The following is a 24,807-nucleotide window of genomic DNA, read 5'->3' as shown; positions in this document are numbered from 1 at the left end:
TAACATCCGAATGGGAACCCGTGTTTGTTTAGGTGTGGAGTAGTTTATTTAGTATTCAATTTTTAAATCGGGAAAACGCTCGTAATCTTCGAGCCGGCGCTGCTGCGAACGCATTCGTTGTTTCAGCAAACGCGGACGAAGGAAAAAAGTTTGTTTAATACAAAACAAACAATAATTAAAGCGGACTCCGTGAATAATTTCGAATGTCATCGTGTACTGCGTTGATTTATGGACGAGGCAGATGCTGTAGTCGGAAGCTCTTGAGTGAGAGATACGGTGTCATTAGTTTGCTGTGAAAATTCTAGGATCGATAAGTTTTTCTGTACTTGTTTGCTTTCATGAGGGAAAACTTGACGTCGTGAAAATTTCAACGCTGCCTAGACAGGAAGCGGTTTAGAGAAAAAGGGCAACGGCGGGGCGGAGGACGAGTGAACTATTAACCCGGCAGCGAAGAGGCGAAAATAGGGCAAGTGTTCTATTGTTGGTGTCTGTTCATGATATAATTGCTACAATTAGTGTGTCTGGATGCGCTCCATGGATAAGGAAACGCTACAAATGTGGGAAAAAACTGGCAGGAACGGATCGTCGGATTAAGAACTTGCACGAGATGATATAATTTCACTTCTGTAATTGAATTCTATTAATGGAGAGGTCGATTTTCTCGCTTTCAAACTTTTTTAAATATCTCGCTTTTAATTTTTATTTGTCGAGCGTAAACTCGCCCCTCGTTTTAGGGTTTGTACAAGACGGAAACGTCGCTCTCGCATTTCCGTCGGTCTGTCTGCTAATAATTTTATTAATCTCCAAAAATACTTCTGGGTATGGTTTACGACTATCATGTAGATAATTCAACTTTGTTGTTAATTTCCGCTACCAATTTTATGACGTCAATTCAAAATTTTGTTGAAAATACACAAAAAATTTTGGAATATAGAAAATATGATGGTCCCGGAGTAAGATTTTCTAAATATTCCGTTTGAAAATTAAATTTTTTAAAAATTTTTAGAATTGCCATTAATTCATCTGGACAATTCTGGAAAAATGCTAAGAATTTTTGAAGAAATGAAAGCTTGCGGTGATTGTAATTTACAGACACATCTGTTTAGGCAATTTTCCAAGGTGGTCAAAAAACGCTCGAAAATTTGGTAAAATTGAGCTTCCGGAAAACTCCACTAAAAACCCTCAAAAAAAAACTGGAATCTAGATCTGGACGTGCTGATTCGATAAATACAGCGTGTTTACGGTCCAGAACGAAGATTTTCAAAATATTCGTTTGAAACTTAATTTTTTCAAAAATCCTGAACATTGTCATCTTTCGTTTGGGAAATTTGGAAAAAATAGCGATAATTTTCAAGCACACGAAGCCGAAAGGGCTTGTGGAGATTGTAATCTACAGAAAAATCTAGTCAGATAATTTTCCAAGGTTGTCGAAATAAGGTCCAAAATTGCATAAAATTGAGCTTTCGAAATAGTCCACTGAAAATCCTCAAAAAATCTGGAAAATACATCGCAACACAATGATGCGAAAACAAAAATACAGCGTGTTTACAGTTCCGGACCAAGATTTTCTAAATATTCGGTTTGAAAACCATTTTTTTTCAAAAATCCTGAACAATGTCATATTTCGTCTGGGAAATTCTGGAAAAATGAAGAAAATTTTCGAAGATATGAAGTCGAAAGCGGCTTGTGAAGATTGTAGTATACAGAAAAATCTAGTTAGATAATTTTCCAACGTTTGCGAAAAAAGGTCGAAAATTTCAAAAAATTGAATTTTCGGAAAACGCCACCAAAAATCCTCAAAAAAAGACTAAAATCTAGATCTCACCGTACTGATTTTTTCTAATCAGCGCGTCGAGATCTAGATTTCAGTTTTTTTTTCGAGGGTTTTTTCTGTATTTTTCTATACGGCGTATTTACAGTCCAAGAGGAAGATTTTCTAAATATTCGGTTTGAAAATCAATTTTTTCGAAATTCCTGAACATGTCATATTTCGTTTGGGAATTTCTGGAAAAATGGTGAGAATTTTCGAACAAATGAAGCCGAAAGTGGATTTTGGAGATTGTTATGTACCGAAAAATCTAGTCAGATAATTTTCCAAGGTTGTCGAAAAAAGCTCGAAATTTTCATAAAATTGAGCTTTCGGAAAACTCCACTAAAAATTCTAAAAAGAAAACTGGAATATATACTTAGACGCGTTGATTTGAAAAATACAGCGTATTTACGGTCCAAGAGAAAGATTTTCTGAATATTCGGTTTGAAGTCAATTTTTTCAAAAATCCTGAACATTGTCGACCATGTCATATTTCGTTTGGAAATTTCTGGAAAAATGATGAGAATTTTCGAACAAATGAAGCCGAAAGGGTTTCTGGAGATTGTTATGTACCGAAAAATCTAGTCAGATAATTTTCCAAGGTTGTCGAAAAAAGCTCGAAATTTTCATAAGATTGAGCTTTCGGAAAACTCCACTAAAAATTCTAGAAAGAAAACTGGAATTATACTTCGACGCGTTGATTTGAAAAATGCAGCGTATTTACGGTCCAAAAGAAAGATTTTCTGAACATTCGGTTTGAAGTCAATTTTTTCAAAAATCCTGAACATTGTCATATTTCGTTCGGGAAATTCTAGAAAAATGGTAAAAATTTTCGAAGAAATGTAGCCGAAAGTGGCTTTAGGAAATTGTAATGTACAGAAAAATCTAGTTAGATAATTTTCCAAAACTGTCGAAAAAAACTCGAAAATTTCATAAAATGAGCTTTCGGAAAAGTCCACTAAAACTCCACAAAAAAAAAACTGAAATCTAGATCTCAACGTGCTGATTAGAAAAATACAGCGTGTTTATGGTTCAAGAGGAAAATTTTCTGAATATTCGGTTTGAAAATCAATTTTTTCGAAAATCCTGAACATGTTATATTTCGGTTGGGAAATTCTGGAAAAATGGTAAGAATTTTCGAAAAAATGAAGTCGAAACTTGCTTGTGGAGATTGTAACGTACAGAAAAATCTAGCTAGATAATTTACCAAAGTCGTCGAAAAAAACTCGAAAATTTCATAAAATTGAGCTTTCGGAAAAGTCCAATAAAAATCCTCAAAAAAATCTGTAATACTTATAGATATTAACGTGCTAATTCGAAAAAAAAAACAGCACGTTTAGGTTGCGGAGCAAGATTTTCAATTGGAATCCAATTTTTTCAAAAATCCTGAACATTGTCATATTTCGTCTACGAAATTCTGGAGAAGATGTAAAAATTTTCGAAGGATGAAGTCGAGACTGTAGGTAGCATAAAGAAAAATCTATTTAATTTTTCAAGGTTTCTAAAAAAGCTCGAAAATTGCATAAAACTGAATTTTCACGAAAGTCCCACTAAAAATCCTCAAAAAAGTCTGGAATATAAATCTCAACGTACTGATTCGAAAAATACAGCGTGTTCACAGTTCTGGGGAAGATTTTCTAAATATTTGGTTTTGAAAATCATTTTTTAAAAAATCCTTAATATTCTCATATTTCGTCTCGCAACTTCTGAAAAAATAAAGAAATGAAGCCAAAAGTGGTTTGTGGAGAATAATTTGTACAGAAAAATCTCGTTAAATAATTTTCCAATGTTGTCGAAAAAAGCTCAAAAATTGTATAAAATTTAGCTTTCCGAAAACTTCACTAAAAATCCTGAATAAAATCTAGAATAAGCGCATAAATTTCGACGTGCTGATTCGAAAAATACAGTGTGTTTATACAGTTCCGAAGCAATATTTTCTAAATATTCGGTTTGAAAATCAATTTTTTCGAAAATCCTCAACAATGTCACATTTCTGGGGAAATGCTAAGAATTTTCGAAGAAATAAAATCGAAAGCGGCTTGCGGAGATTGCAGTATACAGAAAACTCTAGTTAAATAATTTTCTAAGTTGTCGAAAGAAGCTCGAAAATTTCATAAAATTGAGCTTTCGGAAATTCCACAAAAATACTGAATAAAATCTGGAATATGCTCGTAGATCTCGACGTGCTGATTCGAAAAATATAGCGTGTTTACAGTTCCCGGGATAGATTTTTTAAATATTCAATTTGAAAATAATTTTTTTCAAAAATTCTAAACTGTGCCATATTTCGTCTGGAAAATTTTGGAAAAATGGTAAGAATTTTCAAGGCAAGGAAGTCGAAAATGGTTTGTCGAGTTCGTAATGTAGCGAAAAATCTAGTCAGATATCCAAAGTTGTCGAAAAAAAGTCAAACATTTAATAAAAGTGAGCTTTCGGAAAACTCCGCAAAAATCCTCAATAAAATCTGGAATATACTTACTCGTAGATCTCGACATCCTGCTTCGGAAAATACAGTGTATTTACAGTTCCGGAACAAGATTTTCTAAACATTCAGTTTGAAAATCAATTTTTTCAAAAATTCTGAACTTTGTCATATTTTGTCTGGAAAATTCTGGAAATATGGTAAGAATTTTCAAAAAATTGAAATCGAAGCAGCTTACGGAGATTGTAGTATACAGAAAAATCTAGTTACATAATTCTCCAAAAAATGGTAAGAATTTTTGAAGAAATGAAGTCGGAAATGGCTCGTGGAGATCGTAATGTACAGAATATATATAAAATTCCAAAGTTGTCACAAAAAGCTCAAAAATTTCATAAAATTGAGCTTTTTGAAATGTCCACTATAAATCCTCAAAAACATATGAGATGTATATTCGGTCAATGTGCTGATTCGAAAAATACAGCGTGTTTACGGTACCGGAGCAAGATTTTCTAAATATTCGATTTGAAAATAATTTTTTTTTCAAAAATCCTGAACAATGTCATATTTCGTCTGGGAAATTTTGGAAAAATGGAACGAATTTTCAAAAGAATGAAGTCGTAAGTGGCTTGTGAATATCGTAATGTACAGAAAAATCCAGTTAGATAATTTTCCAAAGTTGTCGAAAAAAACCTCAAAAATTTCATAAAATTGAGCTTTCAGAAAAGTCCACTAAAAATACTCAAAAAAATCCCGAATATACATCTCAACGTGGTGATTCAAAAAATACAGCGTACTTACGGTTCCAGAGCAATATTTTCTAAATATTGGGTTTGGAAATTAATTTTTTCAAAAATCCTCAAAATTGTCATATTTCCTCTGCGCAATTCTGGAAAAATAGTAAGAATTTTCCAAGAAATGAAACCGAAAGTGGTTAGTTACTTAATTTTCCACAGTTGTCGAAAAAAGATCGAAAATTTCATAATATTGAACTTTCCGAAAAATATCTAAAAAAATTCGAAAAATTCAGCGTGTTACACCGACTGATTTGAAAACAAATGTTTTCAAAAATCGTGAAAAATGTCATATGTCATGTGGGCAAATAACTGCTGGAGGTCGGCATCTACAGAAAAATTTAATTAGAAAATTTTAGAATTCGAAATTTCGAAAACTTGAGCTTTGGAAAAGTTACTTAAAAAACCAAAAAAAATCTGATATAGATCTCGTTCCCTCTTCATCTCTATCAAAACCCTGATGATGCCGGTTCTTATTTTTTTCACTATATAGGCGTTATCACAAAAAAAAAAAAATTCAACTTTTATCATTTATCCAACAACCGGACTTGTTTAATTGAGCTCCAAAAATAACGGAAGTTCAGTCTAAATAACTTTGGACTAACAACTATTAACTATTAAATTCTATTTAACAGACATTTTTTTCTCTTGTTAATCTCCGTTCTCATTTCTCATTAGATTTATTTTAACAAATCTACGTTTAACCTCAACTCTGAAAATAAACAACCAAAATTCGTAAACGCACGTTTACACGACATCCGAAAAAACCCTACAAAGAAAACCACCTGAATGAATAAAACAGTCACAACATCTTTCCACCCTTTCCAGTCTTTTCATCCCTGCAACCACTTAATTCATGACAATTAAATCCTCAACCCCCTCGTCTCCTTCAAACACGTTTCCTCTAACAAACCCCTCAAAACAAATACTCCGGCACACCTTCCTACAATCTTAGCGCCACCCTCCCAGCCCCGTAAATTGAAATGAATAAATACTAGTCCAGCTGTACGGAAAGCGCAAAGCGGGCGAAAATCTGCACCCCATTAAAATTCCGGCTCGAAAACTGTGTTAACTCTCGGGGTTGCATTTACACTAGCACACGACTTTCCACTCCGCCGGGGAGTGAGAAATGGGCAAAAAAATGCGGAAGGGGAAAGAGGATGGCGCTTGTTAAAGGGTTGGCGTCAAAGTGTTCACACGCAAGTTCAATCGGCCGAAAAACGGGCCACGGACACGCGTTGTCGTCATTAGACACGGATGGCGGATGCGCCGGGACGCAAAAACCGAGGTTATGGGTATTTTTAGGGGGATATTTACAAAGACGGCGCTAAAATAACAACAACAATGAAAATAACGGTTATTTGTGTAACAGGGGGCTGAAAATGGAAATTTGCTGAACGTGCGGCGGCGAGGTCGAGGGAACGAACACACGTGTTTTTCTAAAACGTCCGATTTATTGGAATCTCGACATCGAAAACGTTGTTATTGTTCCAGCGTCGGTGCAGCGTTTGAAATTGTATTATCCCAAACAAAACGAAATTAAAACTTACGTATTTGCATAGAATCTCCATCGATGCGAACTTCCCGGAGTACAGGTGGCTTTAGCGGATGACAATAAGCAAGAAATTGCGAAACTTTGAAGATTATTAAGAACGGATAAGACTCAACGTTCGCTTCTGTATTGTACGGTTACGGCTGGGGCAAATTACACAGCGGTGATTTCGATTAAACAAACGACCATCTTTTTGTGGTTCCGCTTTTTTCTCCGTTCGAAATGACTCTCGTTGTCGGCCCGAAAAGCTAATGGAATGTAAAAGATTAAAAAAGCGAACGACGAACTATGGTTGTAATTATTTTCTGTACGGAGTCGGAGGAAATGTGAGTTTTAATTGGTGGAAAGAATTCGGACGGGGGTTGGGTGCGTGGGTCGAAAACGCCTTGTTTCTTTCATACAAATATTTTCCAAATACGAAGTAAATACGACGAGAGATATTTAATATATCTGTTTGTGAGCGATATTTACCTTGAAAACAAATAACGAAGTGAGTCAAAGCAAAGTCGGCCGGAACGCGACGTCGTGTGTTGGGAAATTTTAGAGCTTTTAGTGTTGTCATTGCTAACAATTAATGTTCGTTTCGGTGAAAAGTGTTACAAGCGTAACAAACTTCGAAATAAAGTTGCTGAAATAGAAGCAACTTTTTCGGAAAGCCGCAAACTGCGAGTTTAAAGTCAAGAGTGTTCGATACAAACTACCGAACTTGTAAACAAAAACGGGACAAATTGATTTTATTGCTCGCGTGTTTGTTTTATTCGGTCGGTGTATAAATATCGGGAGTGCTAACACGAATCAGTTTGTTTGATGGGGGTTTTAATCCATAAATTGGCTTAAATTGAATATCGCGAAATTATGTTCGACGAATGTGACACACTGCGTAAATATTGTGGATTTTTTAAAGTCAACATAATTATTTAAGCAACAAGTTTATTTGAGATAACGTAATCATGTTTCTGGAGAGAATGAACACACAAATTCTGATTAGCTTACGGCGAGGAAGAAAAAATCAGTGTTTGAGCTTGAAAAAAAAAATTGGTCGGGGGTTATTTCGACAGAACTTCCCTAGCCCTCAATTACAGCCTAACGAATTCGGCTTTTTTTCAATTTTTAATTTTTCTTTTTTTTTTTATTTCATCAGTTTTTCGATTTGAACTTGTTCGCGTTTTCAAGTTTAAATTTTTCAGTGTTTGAATTTTTCAATTATTCGATTTTTAAATGGTTTGATTTTATAATTTTTTGTTTCTTCAATTTTCAGATTTTGCAATTTTTCGATTTAAAATTTCTCGAGTTTTCAATTTTTAATTTTTTAATTTTACGTTTAGCACTTTTATTTTCTTTATTTTTACATTTTTTCGATGCTTCTATGTTCCGATTTTATCATTTCTTGTTTTTTTTTTTCAATCTGTTTCTTCAATTTTTCGATTTGCAATTTTCATTTTTTTTTGTTTCTTCAATTCTACGATATACAATTATTCGAGTTTTCAATTTTAAATTTATCAATTTGATCGAGTTTTCCATTTTTAGTTATCTACAGTTTTCCGATTTGCAATTTTTTGATTTGGTTTTTTAATTTCTTTATTTTTTAATTAATCGATTTTTAAATGTTTCGATTTTATAATTTTTTGTTTTCTCAATTTTAATTTTTTCAATTTTTCATCATTTTTGTTTCTTCAATTTTTAGTTTTCAATTTTTCGTTTCGGTTTTCATTTTCTTTATTTTTACATGTTTTCGATTTTTCAATGTTCCGATTTTATAATTTTTTGTTTTTTTCAATTCTTAATTTTTTTTCTTCAATTTTACGACATACTTCGACTTTTCATTTTTAAATTTTGTCAGATTTTCAATTTGCTAACTTTTGAATTTTTCAATTTTTAAATCTTGCAATTTTTCGATTTGATCGAATTTTCAATTTTAAGTTCTTCAGTTTTTCGATTTGCAATTTTCCGCTTTAAAATTTCTCGAATTTTCGATTTTTCAATCTTCCGATTTTATAATTTTGTATTTTCAATTTTCCATTTTCCGTTGTTTCTATTCCATTCAAGTTTTCATTTTAAAATTTTTCAATTTATCGACTTTCCAACTTTTCTTTTGTTTCAATTTTTCGAATTTTCAATGTTCTCATTTTTTAATTTTTCTTTTTTCATTGTAAATTTTTTGAATTTTTGAATTTTTCAACTTCGATTAGCAATTTTTCAATTTTTCTTTTTTTCTTGTTTTCTCAATTTTATGATATACAACTATTCGAGTTTTTTTTTTTAATTTTGTTAGTTTTTCAATTTGCCAACTTTTGAATTTTTCAATTTTTAGATCTTGCAATTTTTCGGTTTGATCGAATTTTCAATTTTAAGGTCTTCAGTTATTCTATTTGAAATGTTTTGTTTCGGTTTTCCATCTTCTTAATTTTTTTAAATGTTTCGATTTTATAATTGTTTGTTTTTTCAATTTGAATTTTTTCAATCTTCCAACTTTTTTATTTCTTCAATTCTTAAATTTTGCAATTTTCCGCTTTAAAATTTCTCGAGTTTCCGATTTTTAATTCTTTAATTTTTCGATTTTTCAATGTTCTCATTTTCCAATTTTTCATTTTTTCCTTGTTATCTCAAATTTACGACACACAACTATTCGAGTTTTCATTTTTTCAATTTTCCAATTTTGAATTTTTCAATTTACATATTTTGCAATTTTTCGGTTTAATCGAGTTTTCAATTTTTAGTTCTTGAGTTTTTCGATTTGCAATTTTTTGCTTCGGTTTATTTTCTTTATTTTTTTCATTTCACATATTTCAATCTTCCGTTCCTTCAATTTTTCATTTTTTTCTTGTTTTATTCCATTCGGGTTTTCATTTTAAAATCTTTCAGTTCATCGATTTTCCCACTTTTCGATGTTCCAATTTTAGATTTTGCAATTTTTCGATTTAAAATTTCTAGTTTCCAATTTTTTCGATTTTTCAATGTTCCGATTTTATGATTTTCCGTTTTTTTTTCATTTCACATATTCCAATTTTCCAATTTTTCAATTTGTCATATTTTTTTGTTTTATTCTATTCCAGTTTTGATTTTAAAATTTTTCAGTTCATCGATTTTCCAACTTTTCGATGTTCCAATTTTAGATTTTGCAATTTTTCGATTTAAAATTTTCTAGAGTTTTCAATTTTAAATTTTTCAATTTTTCGTTTCGGTTTTTAATTTCTTTATGTTTACATGTTTTCGATTTTTCACTGTTCCGATTTTATAATGCTTTGCTTTTTCAATTTCAATTTCTTTCAATTTTTCGATTTGCAAGTTTCCAATTTTTCATTTTTTTTGTTTCTTCAATTTTCCAACTTTTGAATTTTTCAATTTTTAGATTTTGCAATTTTTCAATTTCATCGAGTTTTCAATTTTTAGTTCCCCAATTTTTCGATTTGCAATTTTTGATTCGGTTTTTTAATTTCTTTAGTTTTTCAATTTTTCATCTTTTTTGTTTCTTCACTTTTTAGATTTTGCAAATTTCCGGTTTAAAATTTCTCGAATTTTCAATTTTTAAATTTTCGTTTGAGTTTTTTATTTTTTTTATTTTTACATTTTTTCGAGGGTTCAATGTTCCGATTTTATAATTTTTTGTTTTTTCAATTTCAATTTTTTTCAATCTATGGTTTTTTCAATTTTTCGATTTGCAAAATTTCCAATTTTTCATTTTTTTTAGTTTCTTCAATTTTACGATATATATTTATACAACTAAACGAGTTTTCATTTTTACTTTTTCCGTTTTTAAATTTTCCAACTTTTGATTTTTTCAATTTTTAGATTTTGCAATTTTGCGATTTGATCGGGTTTTCAATTTTTAGTTCTTCAGCTTTATTCGGTTTTTTAATTTCTTTATCTTTTAAATTTTTCATCTTTTTTGTTTCTTCAATTTTTAGATTTTGCAAACTTCATATTTAAAATTTTTCGAGTTTTCGATTTTTAATTTTTCAATTTTTCGTTTCAATTTTTTATTTTCTTTATTTTTACATTTTTTCGATTTTTCAATGTTAAGATTTTATAATTTTCTGTTTTTTTTTTCATTTCAATTATTTCAATTTTCGTTTCTTCAATTTTTCATATATATTTTTTTGTTTCTACTCTCTTCGAGTTTTTATTTTAAAATGTTTCAGTTTCTCGATTATCCAACTTTTCGATATTTCAATTTTAAATTTTGCAAATTTTCGATTTGCAGTTTCATGAGTTTTCAGTTTTTAATTTTTCAATTTTTCGGTTTCCAATTTTTCGTTTTGGTTTTTCCTTTATTTTTTCCAATTTTCCGATATTTTAATGTGAAATTTTTTAATCTTTCAATTTCGATTTGTAATTTTTCGGTTTTCAATTTTTCCGTTTGTTTTTTTGATTTTTAATTTCTCGACATTTAAGTTTTCAGTTTTTTGATCTTTCAATGCTACAGTTTATCGACTTTCCAATTTTGACGATTCTATAATTTTTCGATTTTGCAATTTTTGGGTTTTCCAATTTTTCGGTTGGATTCGTTTTTCCTTTTCAATTTTACGATTATTTTTTTTTTCAATATTTCAGTGTTTCGTTTCTTCAGTTCTTCAAATTGAAATTATCAGTTTTCCACTATTTTGATTTGCAATTTCGTGTTTTTTCAGTTTTTAGATTTTTCAATTCATTCAAATTTTTTAGTTTTTCCCTTTTTTTAACTTTTCGGATCAAAAAAATGGAAAAATTGAAAATAATAAATTGAAAAAATCAAAAATAAAAAAACAAAACGAAAAAGCATAAAATCGAAATACTGAAAATGAAAGAAATCGGAAAATCGGATCGAGAAATGCAAGAATTCCAAATTGAAAAATTTTAAAATTGAAACATAATAAAAAATAAAATCGAAAAAAACACTGAAAAAGTAAGGGAAATGAAAACACGAAAAACTGTGGTATAACATAGAGAAAGTGAAAAATAAAAATCAAGAACTTGAAAAATTGAGGAAACAAAAAAGTAAAAAATCGAAAAATGAAAAATTATAATATTCAAAACTTGTAAATTTGAAAAACTTCAAATCGAAAACCTGAAAAATCGAAAAATTGAAAAAATAAAGAAAATAAAAAACAATAAACTGTAAAATCGAAGACGGTCGAAGGTAAATAAATCCACATTTTTGGAAAAATTATAACATTTTATATATTTTGTGAATTCTATTTTTTATGATAACATCATTTTGGAGAGAAACAGTGTAATTCTAATAATAACAGACCTGTACTCCCAAATTTTCGGAAAAATGGGGTAAATTTTTTTGATTTTAATCAATACATCAATAAATCGCCTCATTTATTAATTTTTTTGAGTCACCCTGTATAAATAATTCTAAAATCTATGAGTGCATTGATAAACCACAATTATAGATTCATAAATTTTATCAATTTTTTGAAGCAAGATTTCAGAGCATTCGGTTTTGCAGTTTCAAACTTAAATTACAAAATGTTGTTATGCAATTTTGATTTTTTTTCCAAAATCTGGATGTCTAGGGTAAAAACTGAACACGGATTCAAAAATCACATGTGAAGGATTGTCTTATTTTACAAAATTAAAATAATATTTAACGGAAGACCTATTTTTCGTACTCTAGGTTGTCTAGGGGTCATGAAACGTCGAGAACGCATAAAAGTGGACTCGATTACAGCACTTCCTTAGCTACTGCTCACGAAGTGAAAAAATAAACCTTGTCCGTAAAAACACTTAATGCTGGAACAAAACCATGACGAAGTAATTAATAAGAACGAAACCGTTCGACACACTTTCAACAATTAAACCAAACCCGATAACAGCGAATTCAATACCCCGCCATTTGCGGCCGCCATTATGTCCAGAATTCCTGGAGCATGAAACGATACACGGAATTATCTTTTTTGTGCACTTTTCTATACAACCCCCAACAAAAGCCGCGCCCGTCAGCAACCCTCTCGAAATAAATACGAGCAAATTTCCAGCAGCGTGTATCGAATTTTCGCAACACAAAATGCACCTTCCAGCGGTAACCTCTTTCATTAAGATTTACGAGTGTGTCGGGAGCTTTTATTACCCCTGTTTCGCTAATGCCTTTTATGTAGCCCCCATTTCCTACGTGTCACTTGTAAGATTATGCGAAAATCAAGTCCCGACCCCCCTTAAATCAACCCGCGACAAACCGGTCGCCGAAAACCAACAAACCCCCACAAAGACAAGATTTTTTTAACAATGTATCACGTGCTCCTGATACCCGTAAAAGCTACAGCCATAACAATAAAACTCTTTAGCACTCGCAGCGAACTTCATTATTCTATCTCCGATGCCGCAATTTTTCCATGAATTTTAATTAATAACGAACAAAGAAAATAAAAGATACCTGCTGCAGCCAGTGGAGGAGAACTTTGGCGATGGCGGGGTCGGGCGGCGGCGGCACGGGGGTGTTTTGTATCGCAGTAACCAGAGTGTTGGCCGCCTCCCGCACCCCCGGAGGCGACGACGCGAAACCATAATCCGGCGAATGAGCCGTGAGCGAGCTGGTGTTGCCTGCAATCATAATAAAAAACATTACTTATGACAAAACGAAGGAAAAATCCAGACAACAATAGATTCGGCGGAATTAATTCACCAGTGGCGGTAATAAATTCGCGGGAGCGGCGCTGCATGATAAAGAGGGGCGCAGCGGTGGAGGCTGGGGAGAAGAGAGGCATTAAATTTAAATTTCGATGGCGAACTTTTAACGCAGCGGGAGGTTTGAGGAATCGTGATGGGGCAATTGATATTTTGTAGTGTTCACAGGTGATAAATTTTACGAGGGTGGAAAGAGAACAAAGAAAAACTAGTTTTTTTAGAAATTGAGATAATCTAGTAATAATCGATATGTCGTAATATTCATTTTAACCACTTGCTACCTGTTGATTCACAATTAAGCGACACCAAAAAATATATAAAAACGTCGACGCGTTTCGCCAACTATGTTGGGATCTACTTATCCCATTCAATCATGTTCTTTAATCTTTCCATACAAAGAAAGATGTGCTGAAATTTATAATTGAGGAGTATTTTTCGGTCATAACATTTTAATTATAAAAATTATTATTAAAAAAAAAAAATTATAACGTTATTGCATTCCCTGTATATGTATAGCGGGAAAAATACCCTACTTAATATTTACTTTAGCTTCAAATTATCCTTTCAACAAAGAAACCCATCAGAAAAGGTGAATATTAAACTAATAACTCGGAACAAAGTACTCTTTCCAGAAGTTATTTATCCTAGCAGGTACTTTTTAGACATCCCGTTTAATATTAATATTGACTTGCTGGAGTTCTGAAGTCAATATTTACCAAGAAATTTTCTCCTGTACACTACAAGCATCTTTTCCAATTAAAATCCGATCTGACAAATTAATTAATTAAGAAATGAACTTTTGCGATGCCGCTGTGTCTATAATAAGCAACGAAATATAACCACCCCCTCCGGTTTAAATCAATGTTTTGCAGGTCTAAAAAAAACTTAAAATTCTCTTTATAGCTGTGTATTTTTCATCGCAAACAACGCTGTAGTTTTTTAGGCGAATGCGCTGTGCGCCCCCATCTCATAAAGAAAAACCTATCTCTAAATGTGTAAATCCCTTGATCCGCGGATTTTCGAGTCTTGAATTACCCGTCCGCACCCTGTAATGCAATTGCCACTTGAGAAATTACAGCTCAGCGTCCATCGCACCAATGTGAAAAGTAACTCGAAAATGTGGAAATGCTACCCGTGGAAACGTCGACTTGGATTCGCCAAATTGGGTTTCTTTTAAAGTTGTCTAAAAATTTATATATTTATAGTCCCGGAGCACAATTTTCAAAATATTCAGTTTGAAGGTCTTTCTTTCTAATAGTAAAAAGTAGGAATTCTAGGAGAAACGAAGCTGAAAATAAATTCTAGAGGTCAAAATCTATAAAAAGAGATAATTTTCGAAAATGATCGAAAATGCCACAAAATTTTCATAAGGAAAAATTGAACTTTTGAAAAATTTATAATCCACAAAAAATTCTGGAGCACAGCTCCCGACATGCTGATTCGAAAAATTTAACATGTTTATGGTTCCGGAGCACAATTTTCCAAATTTTCAGTTTGAAGATTTTTTTTTTTTTTTAATAGTAAAAAATGACAGTTCTCGGATAATTCTGGAATAATGGCAGGAATTTTCGAAGAAATGAGGCTGAAAATAAATTCTAGAGGTCAAAATCTATAAAAACAGTCTTTAGATAATTTTCGAAAATGATCGAAAATACCTCAAAATTTTCATAAGGAAAAATTGAACTTTTGAAAAATTTATAATCCACAAAAAATTCTGGAGCATAGCTATCGACATGCTGATTCGAAAAATTTAACATGTTTATGGTCCCGGAGCACATTTTTCCAAATTTTCAGTTTGAAGATTTTTTTTTTTTTAATAGTAAAAAATGACAGTTCATCGAGTAATTCTGGAATAATGGCAGGAATTTTCGGAGAAACGAGGCTGAAAATAAATTCTAGAGGTCAAAATCTATAAAAAGTCTTTAGATAATTTTCGAAAATCATCGAAAATACCTCAAAGTTTTCATAAGGAAAAACTGAACTTTTGAAAAATTTATAATCTACAAAAAATTCTGGAGCACAGCTCTCGACATGGTGATTCGAAAAATTTAACATATTTATGGTTCCGGAGCACAATTTTCCAAATTTTCAGTTTGAAGATCTTTTTTTTTTAATAGTAAAAAATGACAGTTCATCAAGTAATTCTGGAATAATGGCAGGAATTTTCGGAGAAAAGAGGCTGAAAATAAATTCTAGAGGTCAAAATCTATAAAAAGAGTCTTTAGATAATTTTCGAAAATGATAGAAAATACCTCAAAATTTTCATAAGGAAAAACTGAACTTTTGAAAAATTTATAATGTACAAAAAGTTCTGGAGCATATAGCTCTCGACATGCTGATTCGAAAAATTTAACATGTTTATGGTTCCGGAGCACAATTTTCCAAATTTTTAGTTTGAAGGTCGGATTTTTTTTTAATACTAAAAAATGACACAGTTCATCCAGTCATTCTGGAATAATGGTAGGAATTTTCGGAGAAAAGAGGCTAAAAATATAAATTCTAGAGGTCAAAATCTATAAAAAGAGTATTTAGATAATTTTCGAAATTGATCGAAAATACCTCAAAATTTTTGTTTATCGGATAATTCTGGAATAATGGCAGGGATTTTCGGAGAACAGAGGCTGAAAATAAATTCTAGAGATCAAAATCTATAAAAAGAGTCTAGGTAAGTTTCGAAAATGATCGAAAATACCTCAAAATTTTCATAAGGGAAAATTGAGTTTTTGAAAAATTTATAATTCCCAAAAAAATCTGGACTGGAGCATAGATCTCGGCATGCTGATTCGAAAAATTTAACATTATTATGGTCCCGGAGCAAAATTTTCGAAATATTCCATTTGAAAGTCAATTTTTTTTTAAATTCTGGAATAATGGTAGGAATTTTCGGAGAAATGAGGACGAAATTTACTTTCAGAGGTCTAAATCTACAATGTCCTCCGATAATTTTCGGAAATAGTCGAAAATAACTCAAAACTCATAAATGTTGAGTTGAGGTTTTAAAAAAATTGTCAAAATTTGGTCGAAATTAGAAGAAGGGGGGATCATTGGAAAAATTTCACTTTTCAAAAACTCGTCTTAAAAATCTGAAAAAAATCAGGGACGTAGATCTCGACATGCTGATTGCAAAAATATAGCGTGTATATAGGTCACGGAGAAACATTTTTGAAAAAATCGGCATGAAATACGAATTTTTGAAAATTATTAAAATTTCGAAATTTCGACGGTCGATTCTGGAAAAACGGTTGAAATTATCAAAGAAAAGAAGCCGGAAGTGTGTTCTAGAGCTCGAAATCTACAAGAAAATGTATTTAGTCAAGTTTCGAAAAAGTCAAAATTTGACCGAAATTTGAAGAAGAGGGGACCATTGAAAAAATTTCACTTTTAAAAAAGTTGTCTAAAAATTGTGAATAAATTCAGGGACGTAGAGCTCGACACGCTGATTGCAAAAATATAGCGTGTATATAGGTCACGGAGAAACATTTTCGAAAAAATCGGCATGAAATGCGAATTTTTGAAAATTACTAAAATTACAAAATTTCAACGGTCGATTCTGGAAAAACGGTTACAGTTATATCAAAGAAACGAGGCCGGAAGTGAGTTCTAGAGCTCGAAACCTACAAGAAAATGTATTTAGTGAAGTTTCGAAAATGTCAAAATTTGGCCGAAATTTGAAGAAGTGACCATTGGAAAAATTTCACTTTTCAAAAAGTTGTCTAAAAATTCTGAAAAAAATCAGGGACGTAGATCTCGACATGCTGATTCCAAAAATATAGCGTGTATATAGGTCACGGAGAAACATTTTCGAAAAAATCGGCATGAAATGCGAATTTTTGAAAATTATTAAAATTCCGAAATTTTGACGGTCGATTCTGGAAAAACGGTTGCAGTTATCGTAGAAACGACGCCTGAAGTGAGTTCTAGAGCTTGAAATCTACAAGAAAATGTATTTAGTTAAGTTTCGAAAATGTCAAAATTTGGCCGAAATTTGAAGAAGGGGGGACCATTGGAAAAATTTCAATTTTCAAAAAGTCGTCTAAAAATTCTGAAAAAATTCAGGCACATAGATCTCGACATGCTAATTCCAAAAATATAGTGTGTGTATAGGTTACGGAGCAACATTTTCGAAAAATCGGCATGAAATGCGAATTTTTGAAAAATAATTAAAATTTCGAAATTTCGACGATCGATTCTGGAAAAACGGTTGCAGTTATCAAAGAAACGAGGCCGGAAGTGAGTTCTAGAGCTCGAAACCTACAAGAAAATGTATTTAGTTAAGTTTCGAAAATGTCAAACTTTGGTCGAAATTTGAAGAAGGGGGACCATTGGAAAAATTTCACTTTTCAAAAAGTCGTCTAAAAATTCTGAAAAAAATCAGGGACGTAGATCTCGACATGCTGATTCCAAAAATATAGCGTGTTGATGGTAACGAAGCAATATTTTCGAAAAATTTGATGTGAAATTCACTGATCCGAACACACCTTTTCCCCAATTAATTCGGATTATCGAGGTTCTACTATATTCAACTGGAAAATCAATTTTTATTAATCGTAAAAAAAAGAGATACGGGGCCGAAAGTAATTTCCAGAGGTCGAAATCTACAAAAAAATGTTTTTAGGTCCTTTTCAAAAGTGGGCGAAAATAGCTCAAAATTTTCATTAAAAAAATTGACATTGTATTTCATCGGGAAATTCTGGAATGATAAAAATTTAGATCAAACACAGTAATGTTTCTGTTAATATTATACTCCTATTATAATATAATGAAATATATTATAAAAAACTTTTAAAACGTCTACCAACCACCGTAAAAACAACGGTATTCTTGAAATATACCCCGATTAAAAAGCGTAAAAATATTTTTCAAAACTAAATTTTAACCTCTCTTTTAGTAAAACTGTAAATCCACTCGTTACATTAACATTTCCTGCCTATTAAAAGGGGATTATAATTCGATGTGCAAAGGAGCATTGGACCGGATCGACGACGAAACATTGCTATATAATTTCCCCAGTTCTAATTCGGTTTTATCATAGTACCCCATTGTGTAAAAGTTAACTTCCTTAACAATAAATTACTACTGCAGTGATGGGACAGTCATAAATAAGGATTTAACCATGCCGTTACCATTATAGAGTATAATGGTTAAATCCTTATTTATGATTGTCCCATCACCGCCAGCAGTAATTTATTGTTACAGAAGTTAACTTTTACAACTCATAAAACCGAGTTAGAACTGGGAAAACTATACTTATGTCGAAATGGTCAAACCGAAAACTAAACCTTAAACGACAAAAAAAACTGTGTTTTTCTTGAAATGACAATTTTGTTCAAAAATGTTTAAATACAGTACTTTTTAAAAGGGTATTTGTATGATTCTAAGTTAAATAAAAAAAGTGTATCAGTCTAAGGTAGTTCGATTCAACCACTTTCGAAAACTTTCCTAATACAAATTTTGCTGCTATTGTTCCCAAATAGTTGGGCATTTTTTACAAACGCCGCAATGTAAACTTTCCGCCTAATCGCCCCATTAAATCCATCAACAATACCCAAACTTGTCTTCAGACACCCACTTCACTCCGAACATCTCTAAAAATACAACACTAAAAAATCAAGAAACCCAATATTGAGACTGAAACCCCTAACCCTGCGGCCAATCTCCCCCTTAACCTCTACCCCCAAATTCCGGACACTCACTGTTCACATTATTAACGGCGTGTCCGTCTCTGAGTTGGCCCGAGTGGCACATATTTAACCACCACCAGCGCGTCATTCGGCCTCCCTACGCCCTCGCCATGACGAACGTCTTCCGGGGGCCGCCGCCCCCTCACTGCAAACCCACCCCCATTCCCATCGCGAAAGCGAGACTCCGGTGAAGTCCGGAAACGAGTTTCGTAACGACGCGACTCCGGCTAAACACACCTGTTGAAGCGGCGGCGAAAGACTGGCGGCACAGACTCCGGAGGACCGGAGCTGGGGGTGCGCGCGCCTGCACTGATTCACCGGAGTTTGATAAACACACCGGAGCCGGTGCGTGGGTGAGTTACTATAATTTATGGGATCGTGTGACGAGGGAGATAAGACTGACCTGATATGATGCCATCCATCTGCATGAGGGCCTGTTCAAGGAGCTTACTGGCCTCGGTTTGGGGCGACAGGCCGGGGACGTTGTCGCTGAGCTGTTCGGCTTTACCCATTTTCGCTAATTAGCGTCAAATTACGTGGTAATTAACGAGAAAGTTTGACATTGAGGTTAATAGCACTGTTTAGGGGGAGGAGGGCGCGCGGGGACCTTGGGAGAACGCGCGCTGGGAAAATGGAGCTTTTTCGGATGTATCAACGCGTAATTAACGAGGGAATAAATAAACACTCGAAGTTTACAAGTTTCATAAACTTAACCCACCATCCGTCTTTGTTTACTATTGATGGTCGCCGGAACTGTCAACTTAAGGGGCGCTGCGGTCAGGAGAGATTGTCGGTAAAACAGGAAACTGAAGTCCGAGAACCAGGAAAAATCTCTGGGAAAACCGCAAGAAAATCTCACATTATCTACAAGGAAAACGGAAAAATTAAAAAAGAGATAGACAATTGTTCAAGAGTTTTCATTTCCTTATTTATTAATACCTTTGTAGCAATTTTTTACGAAAATGACATTTTTAAATAGGCAACCAACAATACAAGTGACAGCACGAACAGTTTCCAATTCCGTTAGATCCCACCGACATTTAGCTTTTCTTTTATGTATTATTCGCTTCTTAATTAACTAAAAAACAGACCAAACAAACTCCTTTGGTAAGAATATTCCATAATTTGTCATTTTTTTTATTTTCCATTTGAATTTAAAAAGCTTGAGGTTTAAGCCTTAAAACAACTGGAGCACTAGTACAAGGTAAAATAGCCAATTCAGTAACCACAGCGGTGATTAAGTCTGGCGGTGTCACGTCATACAGCATATTCAAGATGTGTAAATTATCGTTATTACGACAAAGCGCCAAAGGACTACTTTCCTCAAGAGTATCCACACATATTAGCTTCTCTGAGTCATCTGCAACACTCTACATGAATAAATAATTACCACTAGACTTCACCATACCTAGTTCATTATATACAAATGAATCTGTAAGGACTTGTTCACTAAATTTGTATGTCTCACAACAAACCAAAACAGGTTTATTATAGGCTTGCGCTACTAAAGCAACCTGGGCGGTACCAATCCTAGACATTACATAGCCATTAGTGAGAAGGGCGTGCGCCCCTAATAACACTTTCGTAACCAAACTCATAACATAGCACAAAGCGTTCATCTGAACATAACTACAGTTAATTCCAATTTGAACGAGACGCTGCAGCATCTGCCGTCCCTCTAAAAATGGACGCCCGTCGACTACTATCACTTGAAACTGTTTACCTTTAGAGTGAGCGTCGCTTAAAATTTTTTTAATGAGTGAAGAACTGAAAAAAACAATTTTTATAAAACTCATAAAAATATGTAACTCACCAGCCATATGTCAACACCACGTCTCCATTATTAATCTTTTCATTAACTTTCATACTAATAGCTTCTCCAGCTCTGTCCATTTGATGATCAATATACGTGTCTATAACTTCCAAAAGATTTTCTTTCTTTTGATTATCCGGTTCTTCACTTTTGGACAATCTTCGCAATTCTGTTTTGAAATTAGTAAGGGCGTTGTTCATAGAGACAGCGGAGCAGCGGCATCTGTTTAGGTGTTCCATGCATGACTGAAGCACGGTTTCAAAGTAGCGGCAAAACTCCTGTTTGGGGGGTGTCTGTATATCTTTAATTAAAACCTTGACGGCTGTTAACAGCGCTCTACATCTAGCATTCGAACCCAGGATTCTTTTACTCGAGTACTGCACCCCCAATTTAACGAAAGCGGGGTGCACATTCTTAAAATTGACGATTGTGTTTCCAAATGTTGCATCAGAATATAAGTGATTGACGAATTCCAGCCGCCTGACGAGGTGTTTCTTTTTTTCGGGTTTTTTCGTCACGGGTGTCTTCTTCACTTCCGCTGCTTTCTTCTGTGGTTTCTTCTCCTCTTTTTGCTCTTTTTGTTTGGTTGTAGTCACATTTGTTTTCGCCGATCGTTGCGCTTCTTGTTGCTCGCGACGTTTCGCACGCAATTCCGCTTTACTAAGGGCCTCCTTTTTGTCACCCGATTCGGCTTTTTGTTCCGCTAACTTCTTCTCCCATTCCAATTTTCTGAGCTCTTTTTCTGAAAGTTGATTCGTTGTTACGACCGGTTTTTCGGTATTTTTGGGTGGTTGGGCTTTCGGTACTTCCTTTTTATCGTCTTTTTTGTTTTCTGGGTTTTGTTTTCCCTTTTCTTGGACCTTTAAGGCACGGCGCTCCTTTTTCGTGAGTCCGGAGGCGTCCACTTTTTCTTCTAGAAATTGTGACTACAAATTTTGATTATAACAATATCTGGACTTACTTTTAGTAGCGGGGTTGGTTTGTTTGTTCTTTTCCATCGTGAATAATACTTATTTTAAAATATTATTCAACACATAAACATATGCTTAACCTTAATAATGTAAGAAATTTTACGAGTTGACATTTCATTCTCATATGTCATATGTCACTGGACGAGTGGAAGTGTTTCAAGTGTCGGTAACGGTAGCTTAACAGCCAGCTACCGACGATTTTTACAAAAATTGTACTCAACCTCACCAAACTTCGAACCATAGATCAATATATATGCGACATACAGGCTGATTTTGCAAAACCACCCTTATTGACATTGGAGTCCTCAACCGCCAAATTTAAATAGTCAATACCAATAAAAAAACTTGTTTCACTACAACTCGTCGCCTGAGAACTTGTTTGATCTACAGACCAGAGCGCGCTCAGGCCAATGTCGACTCTAAGCGTTCAGAAGCGATTTTTTTTATAACGACCAAGTGAATATTTTTGGTACATATTTAGATGATTTTACATATTTTATTTAACTAAGAATTAATTCTTTATTTGTGTTTTATACTAGCAAAACGTCTTAAACTAAGAATATTGTTGAAATCGTAATAATCTAATGGATTTTTTTCGGGAAAATGTTTTGGAAACACAGTGTTCTATTTTGTGTGAATTTTTAAATCTTTTTAGTGGCTTTTTTTGTGGTTGTTTTCGATACACTGTATGATATTAACAGTGAGAAAAAAAATGAAAAATTAAAATAATCGAAAATTCGAAAAATCGAGAAATCTAAAATTTAAAAATCGAATAACGAAAAATCGAGAAATCGAAACTCCCAAATTTAAAAAATCGCATAACTGAAAAATCGGAAAATCGAAAGATCAAGAAATCGTGGAGTCGAAAAGTCCAACAATTGAGAAACCGAAATAGGTCAAAATCGAAAAATCGAAAAGTTAAAAATTGAACAATCTATAAATTGAGAAATTGACAATCAAAATATCGAAATAAAAAATTTAAAATTGAGAGATTGAAAGATCAAAGGAACGAGAAATCGAAAAATGATGAAGTCGAAAAATAGAAAAATAGAGAAATCGACAAATAAACAGTTAAAAGTTGAAAAATTGGAAAAGGGGAAAAATCAAAAAACGAAAAAAACAGAAAAATGTAAAAACTGAGAAACCGAAATAGGCCAAAATAAAAAATTGAAAAACTTATAAATCGGAAACCTAAACAATCAAATCTCGATAAATCGAGAATGAAAATTAACAAATCGAAAGATTAAAAAATATTGAAAAATTAAAATATCAAAAGATTGAAAGATCTAAAATTAAAAATCCAGAAATTGAAAAATCGAAAAAGTAAAAAGATAGACGCATCGAAAACTCCAGAAGTCAAAAATAGAAAAGCGGAAGAATTGAAATATTGAAAAATCCTAAAACTGAAAAATCGAAAAATCAAAAAAGTGAATTCGAAAAATAGAAAAATCAAAAAATGAAAGAATTGAAGAACAGGAAAATCGAAACACATGGGAAAATCAAAACATCGATTAATTGAAAAATCGAAAAATTGAGAGTTTACAAAAGTCAAATTTGAAAAATTAAAAAATCGAAAACTTGACAAAATGACAATTGAAAAATAGAAAATCTAAAACCGGGAAGTCGAAAAATCAAAAGATTAAGAAATCGAAACATCTGAAAAATTCGAAAACTTGAAAACTTAAAATATCGAAGAACTGAAATGAAAAATCGAGAAATCGAAAGATCTAAAATTTTAAAAGTTAAAAAAATCTAAAATTGAAAAATCGAAAAAGTAAAAAAAAGGAGACATCGAAAAATCCAGGGGTGGGATTTTGTTTCTATAACGATAAAATATCGGTACCGATAAAATGTGGTAAATCCAGGGGTGGGATTTTGTTTCTATAACGATAAAATATCGGTACCGATAAAATGTGGTCGTCTTTTTCTTTGGCATCTGAAATTTATATTTTCGTCCTTGTCATCTATCGCTTCGTATCGTATCGCTAGAAACAAAATCCCACCCCAGGAGACAAAAATCGAAAAGTCGAAGAATGGGAATATTTAAAAATCCCAAAACTGAAATAACGAAAAACTGAAAAATGGAAGACCTGAAAAATCCGAAAACTGAAATATCCAAAAACTGTAAACCTAAAAAGTCGAAAAATTGGACAATCGAAAAATTCAAAAAGTGAAGTCGAAAAATCAAAAACCTGAAAAATCGAAAAATTAAAGAATTGAAGAACAGGAATATTGAAACCCTCGAAAGTCAAGAAATGGGAAAATCAAAACATCGATTAATTGAAAAATCGAAAAACTGACAGTTTATAAATATCAAATTTGAAAAATCGAAAATTTGAAAAAACGACATTTGAAAAATTCGAAAACTTGAAAAACTGAAATATGGAAGAACTGAAATGAAAAATCGATAAATGGAAAAATCTAAAATTTTAAATATTGAAAAATTAAAATATCAAAAAACTGAAAAATCCAAAATTTAAAAACCGAAAAATTGAAAAAACGACAACTGAAAAACAGAAAATATAAAACCGGGAAGATAAAAATCGAAAGCTTAAGAAATCAAAACATTTTTGAAAAATTGAAATATGGAAGGGCTAAAATGAAAAATCGAAAAATCGAAAAAACGTAAAATTTTAAATATCGAAAAATTAAAACACCAAAAAACTGAGAAATCTAAAATTTAAAAATCAAAAAAGTAAAACGTCGACACATCGAAAAATCCAGAAGTCAAAAATGGAAAAGTCGAAGAACAGAAATATTGAAAAATCCCAAAACTGAAAAATGAAAGAAAAATTGAAAAATGAAAAACTTGAAAAATCCGAAAACAGAAATATCCAAGAACTGAGGACCTAAAAAGTTGAAAAACTGAGCAATCGAAAAATCCAAAAAGTGAAGTCGATAAATCGAAACCTTAAAAAACTAAAAAATGAAAAATCAAAAACCTGAAAAATCGAAAAATTAAAGAATTGAAGAACAGGAATATCGAAACCCTCGAAAGTCAAGAAATGGGAAAATCAAAACATGGATTAATTGAAAAATAGAAAAATTGACAGTTTATAAATATCAAATTAGAAAAATCGCAAATTTGAAAAAACGGCATTTGAAAAACAGAATATCTAAAACTGGGAAGTCGAAAAATCGATAGATTAAGATATCAA

At 32.4% G+C, this 24,807-nt stretch overlaps 2 protein-coding genes across 3 annotated transcripts in view; both read right to left on the bottom strand.

The window, feature by feature from the left end:
* The window catches only part of LOC135126112 (liprin-beta-1), a 114,972-nt gene extending 95,348 nt beyond the window's left edge, over window positions 1-19,624 (bottom strand). The window contains exons 1-2 of the mRNA XM_064051988.1: window positions 19,269-19,624; window positions 12,934-13,100 (exon numbers count right to left, since the gene is read on the bottom strand). Of these exons, the coding sequence (XP_063908058.1) occupies window positions 12,934-13,100; window positions 19,269-19,377 (276 nt within the window). The 5' untranslated portion in view covers window positions 19,378-19,624. The remainder of the gene's footprint in view (window positions 1-12,933; window positions 13,101-19,268) is intronic.
* Window positions 19,625-19,986: 362 nt separating this feature from the next.
* LOC135126098 (translation initiation factor eIF2B subunit delta) lies at window positions 19,987-21,809 on the bottom strand. 2 transcript variants are annotated; one of them, XM_064051921.1, is made up of 4 exons: window positions 21,640-21,809; window positions 20,679-21,588; window positions 20,274-20,632; window positions 19,987-20,225 (listed from the first exon to the last, which is right to left on the bottom strand). In XM_064051921.1, the coding sequence occupies exons 1-4, from the start codon at window positions 21,674-21,676 to the stop codon at window positions 20,020-20,022; spliced, it is 1,512 nt and encodes a 503-aa protein (XP_063907991.1). In that variant the 5' UTR covers window positions 21,677-21,809; the 3' UTR covers window positions 19,987-20,019. The 2 variants fall into 2 exon arrangements, with proteins under 2 accessions (XP_063907991.1, XP_063907983.1); XM_064051913.1 differs by having other exon boundaries at window positions 20,679-21,591; window positions 21,640-21,808.
* Between the last annotated feature and the right edge of the window lie 2,998 nt (window positions 21,810-24,807).

The sequence above is a fragment of the Zophobas morio genome, unplaced genomic scaffold (assembly GCF_036711695.1).
Source record: "Zophobas morio isolate AGI-343-1 ecotype UQ-CSIRO unplaced genomic scaffold, CSIRO_AGI_Zmor_V1 ptg000002l, whole genome shotgun sequence".
Classification (NCBI taxonomy): Eukaryota; Metazoa; Arthropoda; class Insecta; order Coleoptera; family Tenebrionidae; genus Zophobas; species Zophobas morio.
The sequence above is the reverse complement of the archived record's forward strand: the minus strand, read 5'-3'. Positions and strand labels throughout refer to the sequence as shown.

What these genes read in the sequence shown, in the direction of transcription:
- LOC135126098 (XM_064051913.1), bottom strand. Translation starts at nt 21,676, where the DNA reads ATGGAAAAGAACAAACAAACCAACCCCGCTACTAAAA. An exon ending in GTGGTGTTGACATATGGCTG is followed by an intron (nt 20,633 to 20,678) that starts GTGAGTTACATA and finishes TGTTTTTTTCAG; the next exon opens with TTCTTCACTCATTAAAAAAA. An exon ending in ATTTGTATATAATGAACTAG is followed by an intron (nt 20,226 to 20,273) that starts GTATGGTGAAGT and finishes AGAGTGTTGCAG; the next exon opens with ATGACTCAGAGAAGCTAATA.